At 32.2% G+C, this 18,930-nt stretch overlaps 1 protein-coding gene across 1 annotated transcript in view; it reads right to left on the bottom strand.

The window, feature by feature from the left end:
* LOC117180291 (protein vein) overlaps nt 1-18,930 on the bottom strand; it is a 499,073-nt gene that overhangs the window by 46,529 nt on the left and 433,614 nt on the right. The window contains exon 5 of the mRNA XM_033372709.1: nt 18,065-18,123. Within this exon, the coding sequence (XP_033228600.1) occupies nt 18,065-18,123 (59 nt within the window). The remainder of the gene's footprint in view (nt 1-18,064; nt 18,124-18,930) is intronic.

The following is an 18,930-nucleotide window of genomic DNA, read 5'->3' as shown; positions in this document are numbered from 1 at the left end:
AAATAAATAATAAACAACTATATTGCTGTAATACGATTCGATTTTTTCAAGTCGTACGATCATAAGCTTTGCAGTTAGAAATTGCTTTATATTTACATCTGAAATTATCAAATTCAAAACTGACTATCAAGGCATATTTTTAATATGAAATTTTGGAATATTTAATAGCGAAATGGTCTTGTAATTTTGAATAATTATGGGAATTTGAAATAAAAATATTGTTAAATTGTAAATTTAAAACCTCCGAGAATTAATCTAAAAATTAATTTTAGACAAAAATTTAGATTCAAGGCCTCAAATCTCCGGGGATCTCCATTCTGCAAACTTATTCTGTTCTATAATACATACTTTGATACTTATTTCTTATTATGTTCTTCTTTATTGTAGCATTTCGTTCGTCTTTAAAACTAACTGTTACTGGTTTATAATAGTTAAATATCTTTTTGATATTAATAATGACTAATTTTGACTCATAAAACTTCGTCCTATTTTGAAAGATTCTAATAGATAAAATTCTAAGGAAAAGGACTAATAATTCCTCAGTGACACAAATTAAAATTGCACGAAACGAATATTATTTAACAAAAGATTTATAAAAGTTTAGTAAAATAAATACATTGCGGAATTTTGTACAAAAAAATATTCTGCAAATTCATTTAACAAAAAATAAAAATGTTCATTTTAAGTTGCATAAAATAAAAGATTTGTTGACGAATGAAAGAACCAAAAATTTTTTTTAGATCTTCATTCATTTAGTTGATGACAATAATTTTTTCATCGCTCAATAAGAAACTGTCGTTAAATAATGTTGTAAAATAACTTGAAACAATACGAAAATATCGCTGCGTCTTCGTCTTGCTTTACTCTTGTTAATTTTTCGTCGAATAACTTAAATTAGAAGAGAAAGCTAGAATGTGGAGCGTTAAATTTTAATCAAAAACCAAGCCCCTATTGTGACACCCCTAATGGAAGATTTGGAAATTTTTGCCCGTAAAAGCGCTAATTTTGAGGAAAAAATTGTATTGGAATATCCTCTACTGTAAAACCTCATCCTCTACAAATGTTAGCATGAAGAGTGTTAAAGTAGGGCCTATATTTCGACTCGGGTGCCCATAAAAGAAATGATCATTTCCTTCGAAAGTATTTTCCTATTTTCTATTTTCTTCTCTTGTTCTGCTATAATTTTAGCCTTGTTATCTTCAACTAGTATTTTGCTTTTCTATTTATGTCCCTATAATCACTTTCTAGTCTAATTCTCTCATCATCGCTAAGGCCTGTTGTACTCAACTTTCTAAGATACGCTTGCTTCTTTTCGTTAACGGCTACGCGGATTTCATTGTTCTACCAAGCAACACCAGTCATTCTTCCTATAATCCTAATACCACACACTTCAGTTGTACTCCTGACATTGATATAACTCAGCATAGTTCATGCGTTCTCTATATCTTTATTGTGTATTAGCGATTCACGTCTGTTTTGTCTTTTTAATTCTCCTTCTCCTACATTCTTGCCTGAGTTAATTTTTGAAACTAAGAGGTAATGATCCGTTTCACGTTTATGACCTCTCATTGCCCTGTATCTCTTACTAGCTCTCTCATTCTCTCATCTGCAATGACGAAGTCAATCATGCTGTGGCCATCGCTTATGCGCCGCAGGTGTACAAGTGGATTATTTTGGCCTCAAATAAAGTATTTGTAAAAACAAGACTTTTTCCAAGGATAAACTAACCAATTTGTCTCTGTCAGCATTTGTTTTTGGATCTAAAAAACAACGTAGTACCCTCTTCCTACCCTTGCGTTGGACTACAACCCAACCATTCATGACTCCTAGTACAATGATTATTTCCCTATGATCGAATGTGCCTACAATATCCTTTAAAGTGTCCAAGAGGGCGGCTTTTACCTCATTCCTTTTACGATCAACTAGAGCGTAAAAAATTGTTTCGAGAAATGTATCTTACCGGTAGAAATCATTTCTAAAATAATGAGCCCATCTGACTTCAGACAATGGAGGGAAGAGCATAGGGACAGGACCAGATCCGGAAGAATGAAAGTTGGTTTGTTTTCTAGATTGAGAAGGGCACCAGCCTGCAGCAGATTAGCAATAAAAAGGAATATGTGTACATTTCTCCAAAGTTTCCTGTGGCCATCCTCTGCCCGTCTCTCAAACGCCCATCACAAACTTAATTATTTTTTAATAAATTCGAATATTTTCCTAGTTCTATCTGGATATAAAATTCCGCCTACAATATAAAATAAAATTTAAATATGATAGATAAATTTACATGACTTCAAATATTTTTCGCATTCCTATACTTTTTCGTTTTTATTTAAGAGAAAATTGAATTTTAAAGCAGATTTAAATCAAATAAGTCGACGAAATTTCTAAAAAGTACTCATATTGATTTTGATCGGTAATGCATAAAACCAAAAATACTGGAAAAATCCGAAATTTAATACTCGCTCGTGCTAAGGGAAATAACAATGGCGGTTTTCGTTGAAGTTGGACACGCTGCTTCATACGAGCATCCTCTCACATTTTGAAAATTATTTCCTACATTTAAACATTATCCTTTATTTTGGTTAAAAAGCAGAGATTGAGCTATCAGGGAAAAAATTCAAATCGAGTCAGAGCTGTAGTGAAATTAAGTCAAAAAAATATTTCCCTTAATTTGACTCATAAAGTAAAGATTATTTAATTCAATTGAACCGCTTGAAGCTCCTACAGTCTACACTATATTCTTAAAAATCACTTAAAAGTGTCAGACTCTAACTTTCCCTTAAAAATAAAAAAAAATTCTTTTAAAAATAATTAATTGGGATGGTTAAAAACTCTCTTGATATTTTCAAAATAATTATAAATGCCATAAATCCCTTGGTTTTAGTCATTTTATATTAAGATAACTTTCTTTAATTTAAAACCTTCGCGACGAAATCCGAGGCACAAGTATATATTTTCGGAGAAAGAAACCAGATTACTATTTTGACGTGCCTAAATGACAAGGTGCTATATGGGCAAAACGAAATAGAAAGGTTCCCTCCCGAATAAAAATGCTTCGACTTAAGTTCGACTTAGTGATGTCTTGAGTTTGTCTCCAAGCCATCGATGTCTGGCTGCGTCTCAATACTGAGTCGAGACGTAAGCCTTCGTCCTAATTTTATGGTCACGACAGGTAAGACGGCGTTTACTTGTCTCAGATCGAGCCTTGTCTTAGCTAAGACGATGTTTACTTGTCTCAAGAGGAACCTTGTCTTGGCTCAGATGGCTGGCGTGAACTTTTCTCAATATGAACATTTTTCTACTCAGAAATGAGATTAAAATTGATGAATAAAAATGTTTAATTATTAAATAAGTTATTTTTAATTAAAAAAACGAGATTCGGTGGGACCGAGCGACTATCACCCTTAAAACTTTTCTTTAAAAAATTAAGATTGTAACTTCCATAATAAAGATTAGCTTTTAAGACAGTCAGAATTACCTTTTTTGTTAGGACAGTTATAAACTCGAAGTCATAAACCGCTCGTCTTAGAGCCATAAAAATTCGACTTAAGACATAAATATATGTCTTCAAGGCATAGAAACTTGTCTCCAAGGCATAAATTGAATTGAAGATTGTGCCTTTTTATTTCTTTCTACCCAGATGGCATCTGGTCACTTGGACACGTCGATATACAGGGTGTACACGTTGGGATATACCAAAAAATCATGCAACACGTCTTACACGCCAATGCTATTCTTATGGACGTGTATGCGGGGTTGCATACTTTTTGGTAAACCCCTGCGTGTCCAACCTGTATATATCTCATAGGGATTTGGGAAGATCAGTGCTTTGGCTAAAAACCTTTTTTCTCTAAATTCCTAGAGCGTTTTAGATATTTAGAAAAATTTGAAATTAAAGCTTAAAATGAGTATTTGTTTTGTTTTATAATTAGTTTAAAGTATTAAATTAAAATGCATTAAAATTGATTGCTTATTATTGACTAAACTCGAATTCATTCAAGACTACAATAATTTATGTAATAAATAAAAAAGTAAGTTTATAGAAAGCCCATGGGAAATTTGTAAGTGTCTTTCTCAACACTTTTAAATTTAAAATTAAATTTTGTCTGCTTTTATAAAACCTGCACTTTCTGTTAAAGAAATAAAAATATATGAGTTATTTGTTACAGCAGGAAGTACTTTTTTGACAACAAAAGTTACACTTGATTTCGGCCTTAACACAAACACAACTTCTTTGATTGGCATCGATTCTTTGCAGCGTTACAATTGCATTGTTGTACACGTCATCAAATATGTGGCTTAGTACTAAATCTGTTAAATTTAAGTATTTACATGTATTAGTTACTTAGTTTATTGTAATAAAAAATAATGCAAGTTCCCGATCGCAAGGGGTAGACATATTGAGAAACAGTTCAATTTTGAGTTTGAACAGAAAATTAATTGTGTGGAGTATAGTTAATAATCGAATGTCAATCAAAATACGAGAAAACGGGGAGGAGCGTTTGTCAGAGGCTGCAAAAAGGTGTAAAATCCTTTAGATTAAACTTTTGCAAAGAAAATTTATTTTGCAATTAGATTAAGATTTTCCCCCTTTTAATCAAAATTTTCTAGTAATAGATTATGGCAATGTGCTGGTTAAATATCAATACACACGTCAGAATTTAAAGCATGATCAATTTTTTAATATTTTAATAATAATTTATTTGAATCAACAAAATAAAAAACAATAGCATATGCTTTTGAGTAATAGTCTGTGAGGGACTATCTAGATTCTATAGAGACCCTATTAATAGGCCCTCATTGGGTTGCCTACTGATGACCTTGCTATCTGAGCGTGACGCTTTCACTTGCGCCCTCGATAGATTGCCACTTTAGGGTCTCGATAGAAAATAGGAAATCGAGACAGGGCCTCTTAACAACCAAGTTATAATTTCTACCCGGGTTATACCATTATAAGCTGTTAATTCCGTGACAAAGTGCTCCAAAGTATCCAATTTATGCAAATTGTATATTTGGCATAAGCTTTCAGTGTCAAATTGATTTTTTAAACTCTAAGAATTTCTCCAGGAATTTAGAGAAAAGATAACAATGGAATGAAATATTTCCTTAAACTCTTTTAGGCTATTATACTAGGATAGTAGTAGATACACTCAACTCCCGATATAAGAAAACTTAGTTTACGATATTTCTAGATTAAGTCCTCCGCATTTTCGTGATGCTCGAAACGCAGGAATAAGAGAGAAGCAGTGGTTAGTCAAGCGTGACAAATCATCGCTTAAATTACGTCAGCTGTTATCTTGCGTGCAAAATCAACAGAAATTGTTCAAGCGATCCTGTCTGTTCACACTTCGATTCCTCCTATTTACAATTAAGGCCACTGCAAGCTATGCTCGAAACCGTTCTTATTTTGGTAGTTAAGTGTAATTACATGCACATAGTAGTGTATTTTTAATTCGTTTCGAAAACTATGACCAAATGCTCCAGACTTTCGTTTTGTCCCATGAAGACCGAAACGAAATAAAACTGACATATTTCACTTTTCGTATCGTAACATTCAGGAGATATACACTGACTCGATTCAAAAAACACTACATGAATGATAGGATTGATCTACTTCATAATTATATTAGGCCGTATTATTTTAGGAACGATAGATGCACAGTCATTCTTTTGCGATCTGCAATTGGTAGAAGGCATATAAAGCACCATTCGACAATTTATCGCGTTGTCATAAGCGAGATAACCAGCAGGCCCTTTTCAGAATGGGTTCAACCATGAAGACTTGTGTGATTGATCTCTTTTCGATAATTACTCACACAATTAATCGGTCACCCCTTTCGGCAGCTACCGATCAGAGTGTGACGCATCCTGGCGAGCGATTTTCGCTCTGTAAATTTATCTCCGGTGACATATTGAAAATCCTTTGATTTCGATCAAAATTTATACGTTCTAACTATCAAAGAATAGGATCCTACGCTATAAAAGGTGGCAATAAAATAATGCTTTCGATTACCTAATTTCTAAACAATGTAGATGGTGCAAGTGTATCTATGTGTATGGTACCCGGTGCTCTATCTTACAAAATAATATGCCATTGAATGGAACATTATTTATTTCAACCACCCTGTTATATATTGCCAGATTTTTTTCGGTTCCAAAATTGACACAGATGGCGGTTGCTAGCAAAATTTCCACATGGATCACACATTTAGATTTAAGCGCAAGTCATAAATTAAAATACTTTTTTTTTATTTTGGGATTTAAAATTTTGTGCACTGAAGAAATTAAATGGCTACAAAATGGGTACAAATATGGGCATATCACATTAAATTTAATTTATATTTGATTTATCTACATTAAACTTGTTTCTGAACAAATATTAAAAGTGAATATATTTTTCGCTTCAAAGCGTAGGTAACATGTGTGCTTACTGCTTATGGTTCTCGTAAATTTCAACTACAATTTTCTCAAAATGTCGTTTCTTGGATTTACAACTTTGAAAATGGACTTTCTTAATGTTTCTGCATCTACACCCAGAAGTTAAACTGTAAACAAGCGACATATGTAGTTTTTATATGAACGTAAACATAATAATAGCAGAGTAATTCTGAATAACTCTCGGTAAGGTCTATGTAGATTTTGTGCTGCTTTGTGATCTCTTATGTTGGCAGATTATTTGATAGACCGTTGAAAATTTTATATAAGGAACAATTTAAATACAAAACGGCCGCACTTTCACATGACTTTACGAGTCTGCATCGTTAAACGTTTAAACTTTAAAGGAATACATTGTGTGCCTGTTTATGGTTCAATCTTTGGAGACAACTTGAAAAGGCTGGCGTAGGTGGAAATGAAGATGAAATTTTTATCACTCAGTCGTTTTTTTAGACCTTCTGTGATAATACTTATAGCACGATCACGTTTAAAAAAATTAATCTATAAGATTGGCCTTTCGCACACTCTTTTAGTGTTGGAAACTGGAGGTTAAGTGGATTTTTTAAAGCAGTTTTTTTCTCAACATTTAGAAATTCTATGTGCGGTTATCCATAGCACTCGAAAAATTGAATATTTCACCTTTATGAATTTTTAAATAAAAAAAAAATTGGCTTTTTGAAAGCCCTGCAAGATTATTATAAAAAATTCTTCAATATTTTGACAAATCCAAAATTGAAATTTTGACCACATAAAAAATAATTTAAAAAAAATTCATTTTTGGGTAAAGGTATTGAAGCTGCAAAAAACATAAGGATAAAATATTTGCTTTTTTGTAATATTTATAAAAAAGATCATCAAAAACAAAACAAAATGAAATGTTTAGATAAACGATATAGGCTAAGAAAAAAATAGATGGACAAAATTTATTTACCGAATGAATTAAAAACTACCATTATTTTTATGAATCATATTTTGGTAGGATAGGTATTTTTTATTTCAATCATGAGAAATAAAATTAAGAATTACATTTTTGGAAAAACGAAGCAAGTTATTGAAAAAAATTGATAAAAAAAGTTGTTTACCCAAAAAAGATCTATAAATTTGTTTTTGATCATTTTTTCATGGAACAGGTAGTTTTTGTTTTATTCGTAAAAAATAAAAATAAAATTTCTATTGAACTTTTATTATAAAAATATAGTAAAAAAATTAACTTTCTGGAATTTTGGGACAACTAGTCCATACCATTAGAGAACGAGTGCATAGCTTCGAATTCAAATGCGTTAAATTTCGAAGATTCGTCTTGACTTTAAGATCAATTTTTCTTTTAATAAAAAAGTAACCGCGATTTAAAATATTGTAATAATCTGAAGGAAATATAAAGCTGATCTGATGTAAAGTCTTTGAAACCACAACTTATCACTACTATTATTGAGACATTTTTTGCTTGCACAGTGCAATATAATTCAAGCTTGAAAAAATGTTGGAAAAAATGTAATATTTTTTTTGCTGGTTTAAAGATGATATATCTTTGAAATTTCCAAACTTTTTTGTAGGTAATTTGTAAAATTTTATGAAGATTAAATAAGACTTGAATTTTAAGAAAATATTAAATTTCGCACTATTTTTGTAATATTTTCTTACAAATTTACAAAATACTTCTTTTATCGAAAATGTTGATAGCACTCAACCCATTTTAGGATTGATCCTGAATAAAAATTCCGGGATTTCCTCGGGGTTTTCTCGGTCAATTAAAAGTTTTGGAGTTTTCCTGTTTATCCCGCCCCCGCCTGATATCCTGATTATGTATTTTATACTTCTTTATTCAATTTTGTTCTTTTAAGACTGTTTTTAGCATAGGATTTTAGATATTTGCAGGATGTCATATTTACGGTGAGTCACATTGCATTATTTTATTGAAGGATAATAATTTTAACTCAATATTTGTAGTATGGTAAGAATGTGGGATGTACACTTAAATGGGGCAAAATGGAAAAGAGTTAAGATATACCCAATTACAGATTATTACAATTTAATTCATGGGGAAAATTAACTAAACTTTCATTACAGTTTTTTTTATATCTGCGCTCTTTTCTTATCCATCGAGTGTCAGTACCGGGACAAGCGATTTTAACGAAATATAAAAAAAAAATTTATTGTAAAACTACGCTAAACTGCGAAGTCGATTTTTAAATTATAACGTCGCCCCGCGCGCGTGTGTTAGCTGTAGGGTAGAGTGGGGTTAAAAGTTCCGCGGGGAAAAAGTGCCACATGCAATAAAACAAAAAGAAACAAATTTGTAGGGCTGGGTCAAAAGTGGCCAAACTATCCTTTTCATAACAAAGTAAATTCAGCATTTCCGTGGTTTTTGCATAAAAACATGTGTAAGACATTAAAGTTCCACATTTTATAATATGTGGCACTTTTCCCCCGCGGCACTTTTAACCTTCTCTACCTTAGAATCAAACTTTATTTTACTTCGACTCCTCGAAGATAAATTCGCGCTTGTACTGTCTATTTCAGATAAATTATCGTATGCACAATGACAGTGTTGGTTTTTTATACTCCGATGCAGTTCAACTTTACTGGCTAGGTACATTATCTACTATTATATAGCTAACCCATTTTTATCATTGATTTGGTTTGGCTAAAAATTAATCTTAATTCGAGAAACAAATTAAGTAAATAAATGAAATTATGAGTATTTTCATTCTGGGACAGTTTTGATCAGAAAAGAAAAATTGTTTAAAAATCTTATGAAGTTATTAAGTATTATCTTCATAATTATTATAAAAATATTATAATATATTATTATTATAAATATCTGAAAACTAGGAAAAAATGGAATGAGATAGTAAGTTGATTATAAAAAGCTGATACAAATCTTAATTTAAAAAATAGGTTATTGAACGCGGGATGCTCTGAGAACCTTCTCGGGAGGCCCCTCAGAAAGCTTTAAAGGCCTGCTCCGGAGGATCTTAGTGAAAGTTAGTATTATTTTCTGGAGGTCATGAAAACCAACTCGGTATTCGGATGATCTGAATTTGATACCCAGCGAAGCTAAAAAGAGGATTTTCTTCACAAATGATTTGGTAATAACAGTTATTGTAAAAAATTAATTTCTCACAGTAGTCGAAAATTAACAACATCAAACATAAAGAACAATAATTCAACTAATTCATTAGCTAGATAATAAAGCCTTTCTGAATTTTAAATAAAGTTTGACTAATAATAATTACCTTCTGCCTAAATGAATCAATGGCTGAATTCTTGCTTTTCAAACAGCAATTTTTAACTAATATACAGTCTAAGTATTAAAATTGATTATAATCCAAAGAGGCACAAATTTAGTGCCAAAAAAGTACAGAAAACACTAAATTGGTGTGTTAAATAAGTAATTGAGGAATGTATTTTGATGATTCTTAACCCATGACTGAGGCATGGAAAAATTAGTCGCCGTTTTATCCTTCAGTCTAAGGAGAAAATCAAGTAACTACAAAAATATATGGACTGGATGTAGTTAATAGAGGTTTGTTAGACAACATAATAAAACGTAAACAAAAATTATAATACACCTACCTTCAGAACAAAAAATGACATTGTCATGTCTTGTCAAAAAAAATCCTTTGTTTTGCTCCTTCATGGCGAGTGTGATGCACTAGCGGACTCGGTTGTGGCCGATTGAGTTGAGAAAAACCAAAACAATTAATAACAAAATTAAAAGATAAACTCAATAAAAATTAAAAGAAGGAAAGGAATAAGTAACAAAGGTGTCTGATATCTATTTTAGATGGATTATTTTCTGTTCTCATTGCTATATCGTTACTTTCCTGCACGAAGAGAATGTATGTGGGAATGACTACTTAGATCAAGTGACAATTTTTCGTTATTGCTTCTTAAATACGAAATTATTTATATTCACGGGGGATATATCATATAATTTTACGGCTCAAGAAAAAAACTGTTCTTGTGACTGGATTATTTCTGAAAACCCTAAAAAGTAGAAAAAAATTGTTCACTGGTATTTTTACAGCTATCTGTAAGACATTTTTCAAACTTTTGGCGTTTCCTATCTCATCCTCAATGTATTAGGTATCTCTAGAAAATTTCCAGTAGGGTAGTCTATGGCAAACTAAATAATTGAGTCTGCCAATACTACTATCGGCGAGAGAACGAGAGGCTTCTGCCTTTGAAGCTTAACATCTTAGTCAAAAAAAATGCTAGCGCAATAAAAAAATAATCATATGAAAGCTAAAAGTGTTCTACGTAAATGACCTTAAAGGCGTTTATGTCTAATAAAGATATTAAAGCAATTCAAACTGCAAACTGCAACCGACCGCTGGTGCGTTTCTTCGACCCGGGACCAGGTGCTACCTAAGGATTCAGAACCACGGTTCGAAGAAAGGCACGAGCGGTCGGCAGTAAAAAAAGGCCCCTCCTCTGTCTGTTTCAAAAAAAAAAAAATGTCTAAAAATGTCGCGATTTTCACAAAAAATAATACTATCACATCCTTCCGGGTGATTGAAAATAATTACAGAGCCTATCCGTTACATTTTGCAGTTTGAATCGCTTTAAGGCCATGTGACGAGTGGGTCATGTGACCAGATTCCTACCTTACTACCACTTTTTTCATTTCCCAACTTATTTTCACACGAAACACCACATCGAGTTGAAAATTTTGGATAGTAAACTGGAAGCACTAAGAATGGTGGGTCTGGTCATAAATTTGTATGATTTTGAAAAAAGTTTTTTGTTGTAAATGTTTTTATTTGCTTTTTTCATAATTATTCATATTTAGGACCAGGCCAACCTTTCTTATTGCTTATTATTTATTCCCATTGCCACTTGTATAAGAAATAATGCTCTAAATTTTACTTTTCTTAAATGTACCCAAAAATCCTTACATTTTTTAACATTTTTCAGTCTGCAAAGAACAAATATTTTTTTACATAAACGCCTTGAAGGTCATATTTACATAAAACAATTTTAGATTTTATATGACTATTTTTTTTATTGCGCTAGCATTTTTTTTGCTGAGTTGTCAAGCTTCAAAGGCAGATGCCTATCGTTTTCTCGTAATGTGATCTCCAATATTGGGGACTTCTTAAAAAAAGACGCAAAAATATCACTGGAGTTTGATTAATATTTTAACTTCAGTCACAGTATTGTTTATCATTTCCCACTAGTTTCTCTTCGTAACGGCTATTTTAATTTCTGAATTTCAAATTTAATTAATAGCATCTAGGTATATCAAATCCAAATCATCGAAGATGGATAATAGACACCAAACTATGAAAAATGCAGGAGCAACGTAAATTAAAAACAACAGTAAATCCGAGATGGAGGTGAAGTTTAATCATAAATCAATAAAATTAATTAATTAAATAAATAAATTAAAAATTTTATACACGTATTTATATATAATATATAATGTAATATAAAACATAAATAGGGTCCCGAGACTGCTGGAGCTCAGCACGCGCATCCCCGAAAAATCGTATCGATAGATTGCTACAAAGACTGGCTCTTTTATTTAACTTTTCGTTTAATTTAAAACTAATCGAGGGTCGACTTTTGCTTTGAACAAATATCGACTATGATATTAAAATTTTATCAGTCTATGCTCGTTCTTCGGAGAAATCCTACGAACATGATTTTTTCCGCCTGTTTTGCTTTCTTTGCCTATCTTAAATCTCTTCTTCAACTAACCTAAAACGTGATAAGCTACTATTTTTACATCAATCGCTTTTACCCGTTGTTCTCAATCCATTTTTCTAACCTTTTTGTATAGGAATATAAAAAATCTTTTTATCTGTCATACATAAACTGAGCAGACGACTTTCAAGATAAGAATGTATGATCGTAGTAATGACTCACTTCGAGCATAAAGCAAGCTTGTAGCGACTAGCGTTGATGGCCGAATTTCTATTGGTATATTATTACGGATCTTATATACAGACTGTACAAATAATTGTATCACACATGCTAATGGTATGTTCTACGTCAAAAGATAAATTAAAAAGTCCTTTTTCGAAAATTTTCTAAAGTGTATCATTTTCAAGTTAAAAATATCATCTTTTTTAAGTTTACTTCTAATTGACAAATCCAACGAAAATTATTCAGAATATGAATTAGTAAAAATTTAACAGATTTAATCAGTGCTAAGTATTTCAATTGATCAATCTTTTTTTGTATTATTATTGATGGAAATCGTTAAATGCATTGTAAGTCTCAATTGATCTCAAATTCCTGATAAATGTTGCATTTTACTCATATGCTGTTTTCTCATATAATCACTATTCATATGACTATGAAGTTACATTTGTCATGAAAATATAAATGAACATTTCTTGTATTCGATTCTTTTGTTGATTGATCATTTACATTAAAAATGTTTAAATCTGGATAGTGCTGCTTTTCACTAACTGAATTCAAACTAAAGCGAGTAGAAGAATTTAACCTACATTTAATGAGATGTATCTTACTAACTCAAATTTAGAGGGTATACTTTAAATTCGTATTTGGTAGGGCATATATTCGAAGTTGGCTTTTCTGGTTATTTTTTCAAGTAAAATATACTATTGGTCAGTGTATAACATTAGCGGTAGAACACTATGGATATCCAAAAATAACCAAATTTAAAAAGTACAATATACTTGTTGAAATTCTTGCTCATTTTGCAAAAAAGAAAATCAGTAAAAAAATAAATTCAATCGGATAAGATCTTGCACTCTCTCGTCAAAGGTTGACCTCTAAATATCTTCGTTGCTTTCGTGCTAACATAATCATTTACTTTTTCTTCTACTAATTAAGAATTTTAGTGGACTAAGACCTGTACATATTTTAGTTTTTTGATATGAATTTGTTGGTACCATGTAAAAGTGCTTTTAATTATTGATTCATCATCATTTTTTTTCAAAATCAATAAAAAGTATTAATGTATTTCTAAAAAAAATATTTATAAGTCTACGCACACTTAAAATCTTAATTATTAGAAGAGAAAGTACATTTTAAAAAAATGTGCCGGTTTTGTATAAAATTATACGACACTATGAAATTTTGAATAATAAATAATGCTAATATTGTTGTGAAATTATTTTTTGTAAGCACAAAAACAACGAAGATATTTGGAGTTGAATCTTTGACCTCGATTAGGGAGTGCAAGATTTCATCCGCTTGGATTACATTTTACCAGGTATTTTCTTTCTTTTACAAAAAGGAGCCAGTATTTCTGCAAGTACATTGCACTTTTCGAAATTAGTGAATTTTTGATAGCTCTAGCAGAACACTATACACTAAGGACGTTTACTATGTAGTCATAGGTAATATAATGATATGAACTCTAGCATAAAATGCAACCCGTCTTGCAATTGTGTAATAAACAAAGTACTATTTAGGCGATTTTAATTCGGTTTCCAAATCTCCCGCGCTCGAGATCTTGCGCTCATTAGTCAAAGGCTTCAAGACTCAGAAGACGTGCGAAAAATATAGGTATAACCTAATTCTGAAAAAGTTTATGTTCCCCAGGATTCACCGCACGTTTCAAATGAATAATTACTTACGAATCTAAAAAAAATATAACACAACATTAAACTTTTTCACAAATACGTTCGGGACGTGCATTAAGTACTTTCTTGAAAATTAGAGTTGATTTTTACTAATGTAACAGTACGTGAGTGACATTTGACGTTTGACAAGTGTCAAAATCGTTTTGTACTTCGAACTTAATTAATTAAATAAAGTGAATATCTGCAGGTTGTACGTAATTAAATGGTGATACAATCTGTTGTTTTACTTATTGAATTAAATATGGGAATCAAACGATTTGACTAACTGCAACGAAAATTGTAATCCGTATGATTATAAAAATTGCAACGATGAATCTGAGATTCAAATGATGAGAGGTAAGAAGCAGCGAATTATTCTTATAAGCTGGGTGTCCAGCGACCTTGAAAATTTCGTTTCCGCTACTATAGAATGTTAACGTATACATCTTTTGTGAAATTTGAGTTGAAAATTATAAAAATGATTAGCTGGAATCTTCAATATTAACTCCGCTTCATGGCCATATAACAGAATTTTCAAGAGTTTCACCACTCGGTTTTTGAGTATACACCTTATTACAAAACATTACGAAGGATTTCAAACTGTTTCAAAGATTTGAAAGGATTTTGAACATTTTATAAAGGCGTGTATATGAGATTTTAAATATTCCATAACAATTTCACAAAGATTTCAATTAATTCAATGATTTCAACGATTCAAAAAGATTTCGCAAACGAAGATTTAAGAAAAATTTCCCAATAAAACCACGTACAGAGAATTTTTGTGAACACATTCTAATATTGTGTTACATTGTTTTTAATTCGTACATCATTATTTATCTGGAATGCGTGGTGAATCCTGGGGAACATAACCTTCTTTTAGAATTAAGTTGTACGTCTTTTGCGCACATCATCTGAGGCTCGAAGCTTTTGGCCAATAAGCGCAAGATCTCGAGCGCGAGAGATTTGGAAACCAAATTAAAACCGCCTATATAGTATTTTTTGCATTACACAAATGCAAGACAGGTTGCATTTTATGCTAGAGTTTATATCATTATATTCCCTATGACTACATAGTAAACGTCCATACTGTATATATTTGGAAAGAGGATATGAAAATCTACCAAATAGAAGTATTTTGTTGTTGAAAATTTTGTAAAGTAAATACGGTAATACTATAAAAATAATTGAAAATTTCGCAAATGAAATTCTATATTTCAAGCAAGGACGAATGCTGTCCTTGCGTGAAAGGCTAAACACTGCTTTCTTCTAGTAGAAAAACTTCTATTTTGTTTCTGACCTTATGATGTAGATAATTACAACGAATTGAAACTGCGTTCATGTTTCGTCATGGAATTATCAAATAAAAAGGTAGCAAAATTCATATCTTTTCAGTCATTTAACTACCAAATGTATCATACTTATTTTATGCATTTTCATTTCAACAATTAATGGAAGTATCCATTAAAAAATTACATGGTTTGAGCACATATATATAGTGCTTATCATCTTCTACTTTTAAAAATTGTTCTGGCAGGCATATTCACTGTGGCTCCATCTACTGTCGAAACTCTGAAACCGCAGAATAGATACCTTTTTAAAAAGTCGTATCGTTCAAGAACTTCCTTAGACTGACTAGTTTTACGAAAAAGAAAGTTAAAAACGAATCTGTCGCCTGCTTTCAAGTCTAAACTTCGTGGGATTGAGACTGGGAACTCTTTGGTATTACTTTCCGTAGAAACGATATAAAGAAATGAAGTTCGTCGTATTCGCACGAAATCGAACGCCCTAAAATACCCGTTCGAAGGGTACTGACTCTATATTTCTATAAGTCATATATATATTTTGAGCACTGTCTTTAATTACGATCACAACGAGATCGAGAAAACTTAGGTACAGTGTAACGATGCCCAGATGTTGCTACTGACAGATCCAACAGCATAATTAAAATAATGACGCGGATATTCGTTATAGCACTAAAAATGTGGCTATTCGTACCACCTTTTACAGAGATTAAGCAAGCTGTAAAAGTGGGACCAATCTGTGTCAAGAGAAGGCAGGAATATCCACATTTTCCCCATACGATTAGTAGTACGATTAGACCCACCGTTAAAATAAATAGTGACACTCGTGTAAATTAATGTGACAATTAAATATTTCCCGCAGGGATAAGCCAAACCAGATTTCTAAGATCGCGTTTGGAATTATGTCAGTTTTATGCTCATTGCTACATATTACGATTAGATAAAAGTTCAATCAGATTCTCGTTTTTCCAGGGGGTATTGACGTCTTTAAATAGTGCAATTTACTTTATGTAAGAAAATAGTCCGATAACTTTATTCGCAAATAATTTTTTTTAGCACAGATTGTAACTGATTTCAATAACACATACCGATTATACAAAACAAACTACCCAGGAAACACCAGCTTTACTGTTTTTGTGTAAATGAAGAAAGTTAGTAATTATTAAATAGTCTGAACTGCCAATTATTGTTACATTTTTGTATTACTTTAATTTGGGTTTGTTTTGATAGCAAATTTGTAAAATTTGAAAAAAATGTTAATCAAAGAAAAGGAAACGCCTACATTTTCTAAGCATGGGTGCAAATACTTCTATTCAGAATAAAAATTGACTCAAAGAACAAGAAATGAAAAAGGTGACCTATAATCCCCAATCCTCAAAATAAAAATATTTCCAAAACATTTCCAGAAAGAACTCAACATGAATGTCAGCAGACTATTTTTTATCAGGCCAATATGTATATTAGGAGACTAATTCAGAAGCCAAGTGAAATGGAAGCGAGATTTCTTGTTGTCGCCTGCTACAAAGGGAAGTGCGCAAAAGTGTCCCTAAATTTCTATTACCTTGTACAAAAATAACGAGGTACCTGGGTATTCGTTGTATATAATGGTATATTCTGTGTTTGAAAACTAAATCGAAACATATAGAGGTTTTGTGTTTAATAATTAAGAACCCGTACCGTCATAAAACTGATGGAATAGTATATTATGCTACAAGGGAGGGAGATAGGTGACTTTAATCGAGTGTGAAGTTTTATGTCCGAGCGAAGCGAGAACATTAACCACATACGATGAAAATTGCCTTCGTCCCGTGTATCATATGATACTTGTTTCCCGATTGCGATAAAATGGCACTATTCGCATTCGTTTTGAAATAGCGGGTTCGAATCGACTATTTTTAATCAGTGGCGGGTGCGATTGTTTAGTTAGCCACGCATGAGTGGTGCTTCTTAATTAAATCCTCCAGGAACTCTATTACTTACGGCGGGAGTAATAAAGAAACACTATTCATGCGGGGTTTTTAGGCTAAAACATTTAAATGAGTCCAAACGCAACCTCAGTAATTTTTTCATGTTATGAAAGAATATTATAATTCATAAAAAAGTACCGGAAGTTCATATTAACTCGGGTAGGAATCTCAAGAAGCTTTCAAATTCCATAAATGTATATTACATACATGAATATGTCAGCTGTATGCGACTGACTTTTTCTTTTACGCCCGAGAAAGAACCCTTTTCGAGGGAATGCGAAAATCAGTCAGTTGTAAAATCGATTTATTCAGTCAATTTTGCTGTAGTCTCTCTATCATGGGCATTGTCTTCGTTGTGTTTCGAGACATTTTCCGTGCTCTGTTAAGGAGAAAAAATCAGGGTTGAGGGAAATGCGAGGACCCGCGTCCTGGTTCCTCGTCCCTGGATAAAAATGTACAAAAGCGCGAGGCTCCTCGTCGTGGGTGACGACATTTTCTAATAAGAGGTACAGTCGGTTCGTTTCTAGTCAGTGCCTGGTGGCACGTTCCGTATTAAGCCCAAGGATAACCTTTCTCCTGTTAATGCCCGACTTATGGATTGTGAGTATGGCAGCGCCATGGATTTGAAATCGCGTAACTTCGATTATCCGTTACCGACGGCGCATGTCGGTCCCTACGAAAGAGATTTCGTAGGTGCTCGGGGAACACCATAAGCATTAGACTACTTATAGGGCCCCGTAATACTATTGCTAGCAGTAGTACGAGGTTGAGAGACCCAGTTTGCAGGAAAATGGCGCCCTGTGGCGGTTGTACACACTTCCGGTACTGATGACGTCCTTCGTCTCACACCGTAGGCCCGTGAAACCATCTGCGCATCTGTAACATAAACACACGTTGATCATTAGAGACTACAGCCATTGAATTAATTAAATCTGAAAATTTAAACTTAAGGTAGCATTATTAATATATTTTCATATGTACTGTCATGTGTGACTGCTATTTGATTGACTCTTTAAAGGTCTAGCTCAACTAGTTAATCCTGTGAAGGGATATACTTAATGAAATAATAAAAAATATCATGATCACTGTTAGAAATAGCTACATTTTTAAATTTATTTATGTGAAGCTTTACACAACTACTGTAGCTAAATATTCAAACTTTAATTGAAAAAACACATACGAGGACAGAAAATGACAAAAATTAGCCTGAAATGAGAATCAAACCCTAATCTAAAAATCACAAATGAAGTTTAAGTACACCGATAGAATTTTTGGTACCTACATATAAGAAGTAAACTATTATTATAGCATTATATCAACTATTATAATAGTTGATTCCTAGTATACAGACATAAGGAATTTTTTTTGGTGTATTAACACTGGATTTGTGATTTTAAGGTTGAGGTTTGATTCGTAATGCGCCAACTTTGCAACCACTGTTAAAATTGCAAGGTTCATTCTAGTAAAAGCAACAAGCAAAGAAAATCGTATCATCTAAAATATTTATCTACTCGTATTTTTACAAGGAAAAATAGTTCCCATAAATATGAATAGCATGCTTTAATCATCGAACTAAGTTCCAAATATTAATACACCAAACTCTCGCTTCCAGTCACTCCGTTCTTAGCCTTTTTAGAATCGCTGGCTTGCGCAGTTTTTCAGGGGAGCAGGGCGAGAGCGGTT

This window comes from Belonocnema kinseyi, chromosome 1, assembly GCF_010883055.1.
Source record: "Belonocnema kinseyi isolate 2016_QV_RU_SX_M_011 chromosome 1, B_treatae_v1, whole genome shotgun sequence".
Taxonomy (NCBI): domain Eukaryota; kingdom Metazoa; phylum Arthropoda; class Insecta; order Hymenoptera; family Cynipidae; genus Belonocnema; species Belonocnema kinseyi.
This window is presented reverse-complemented; position numbering and strand designations above follow the sequence as displayed.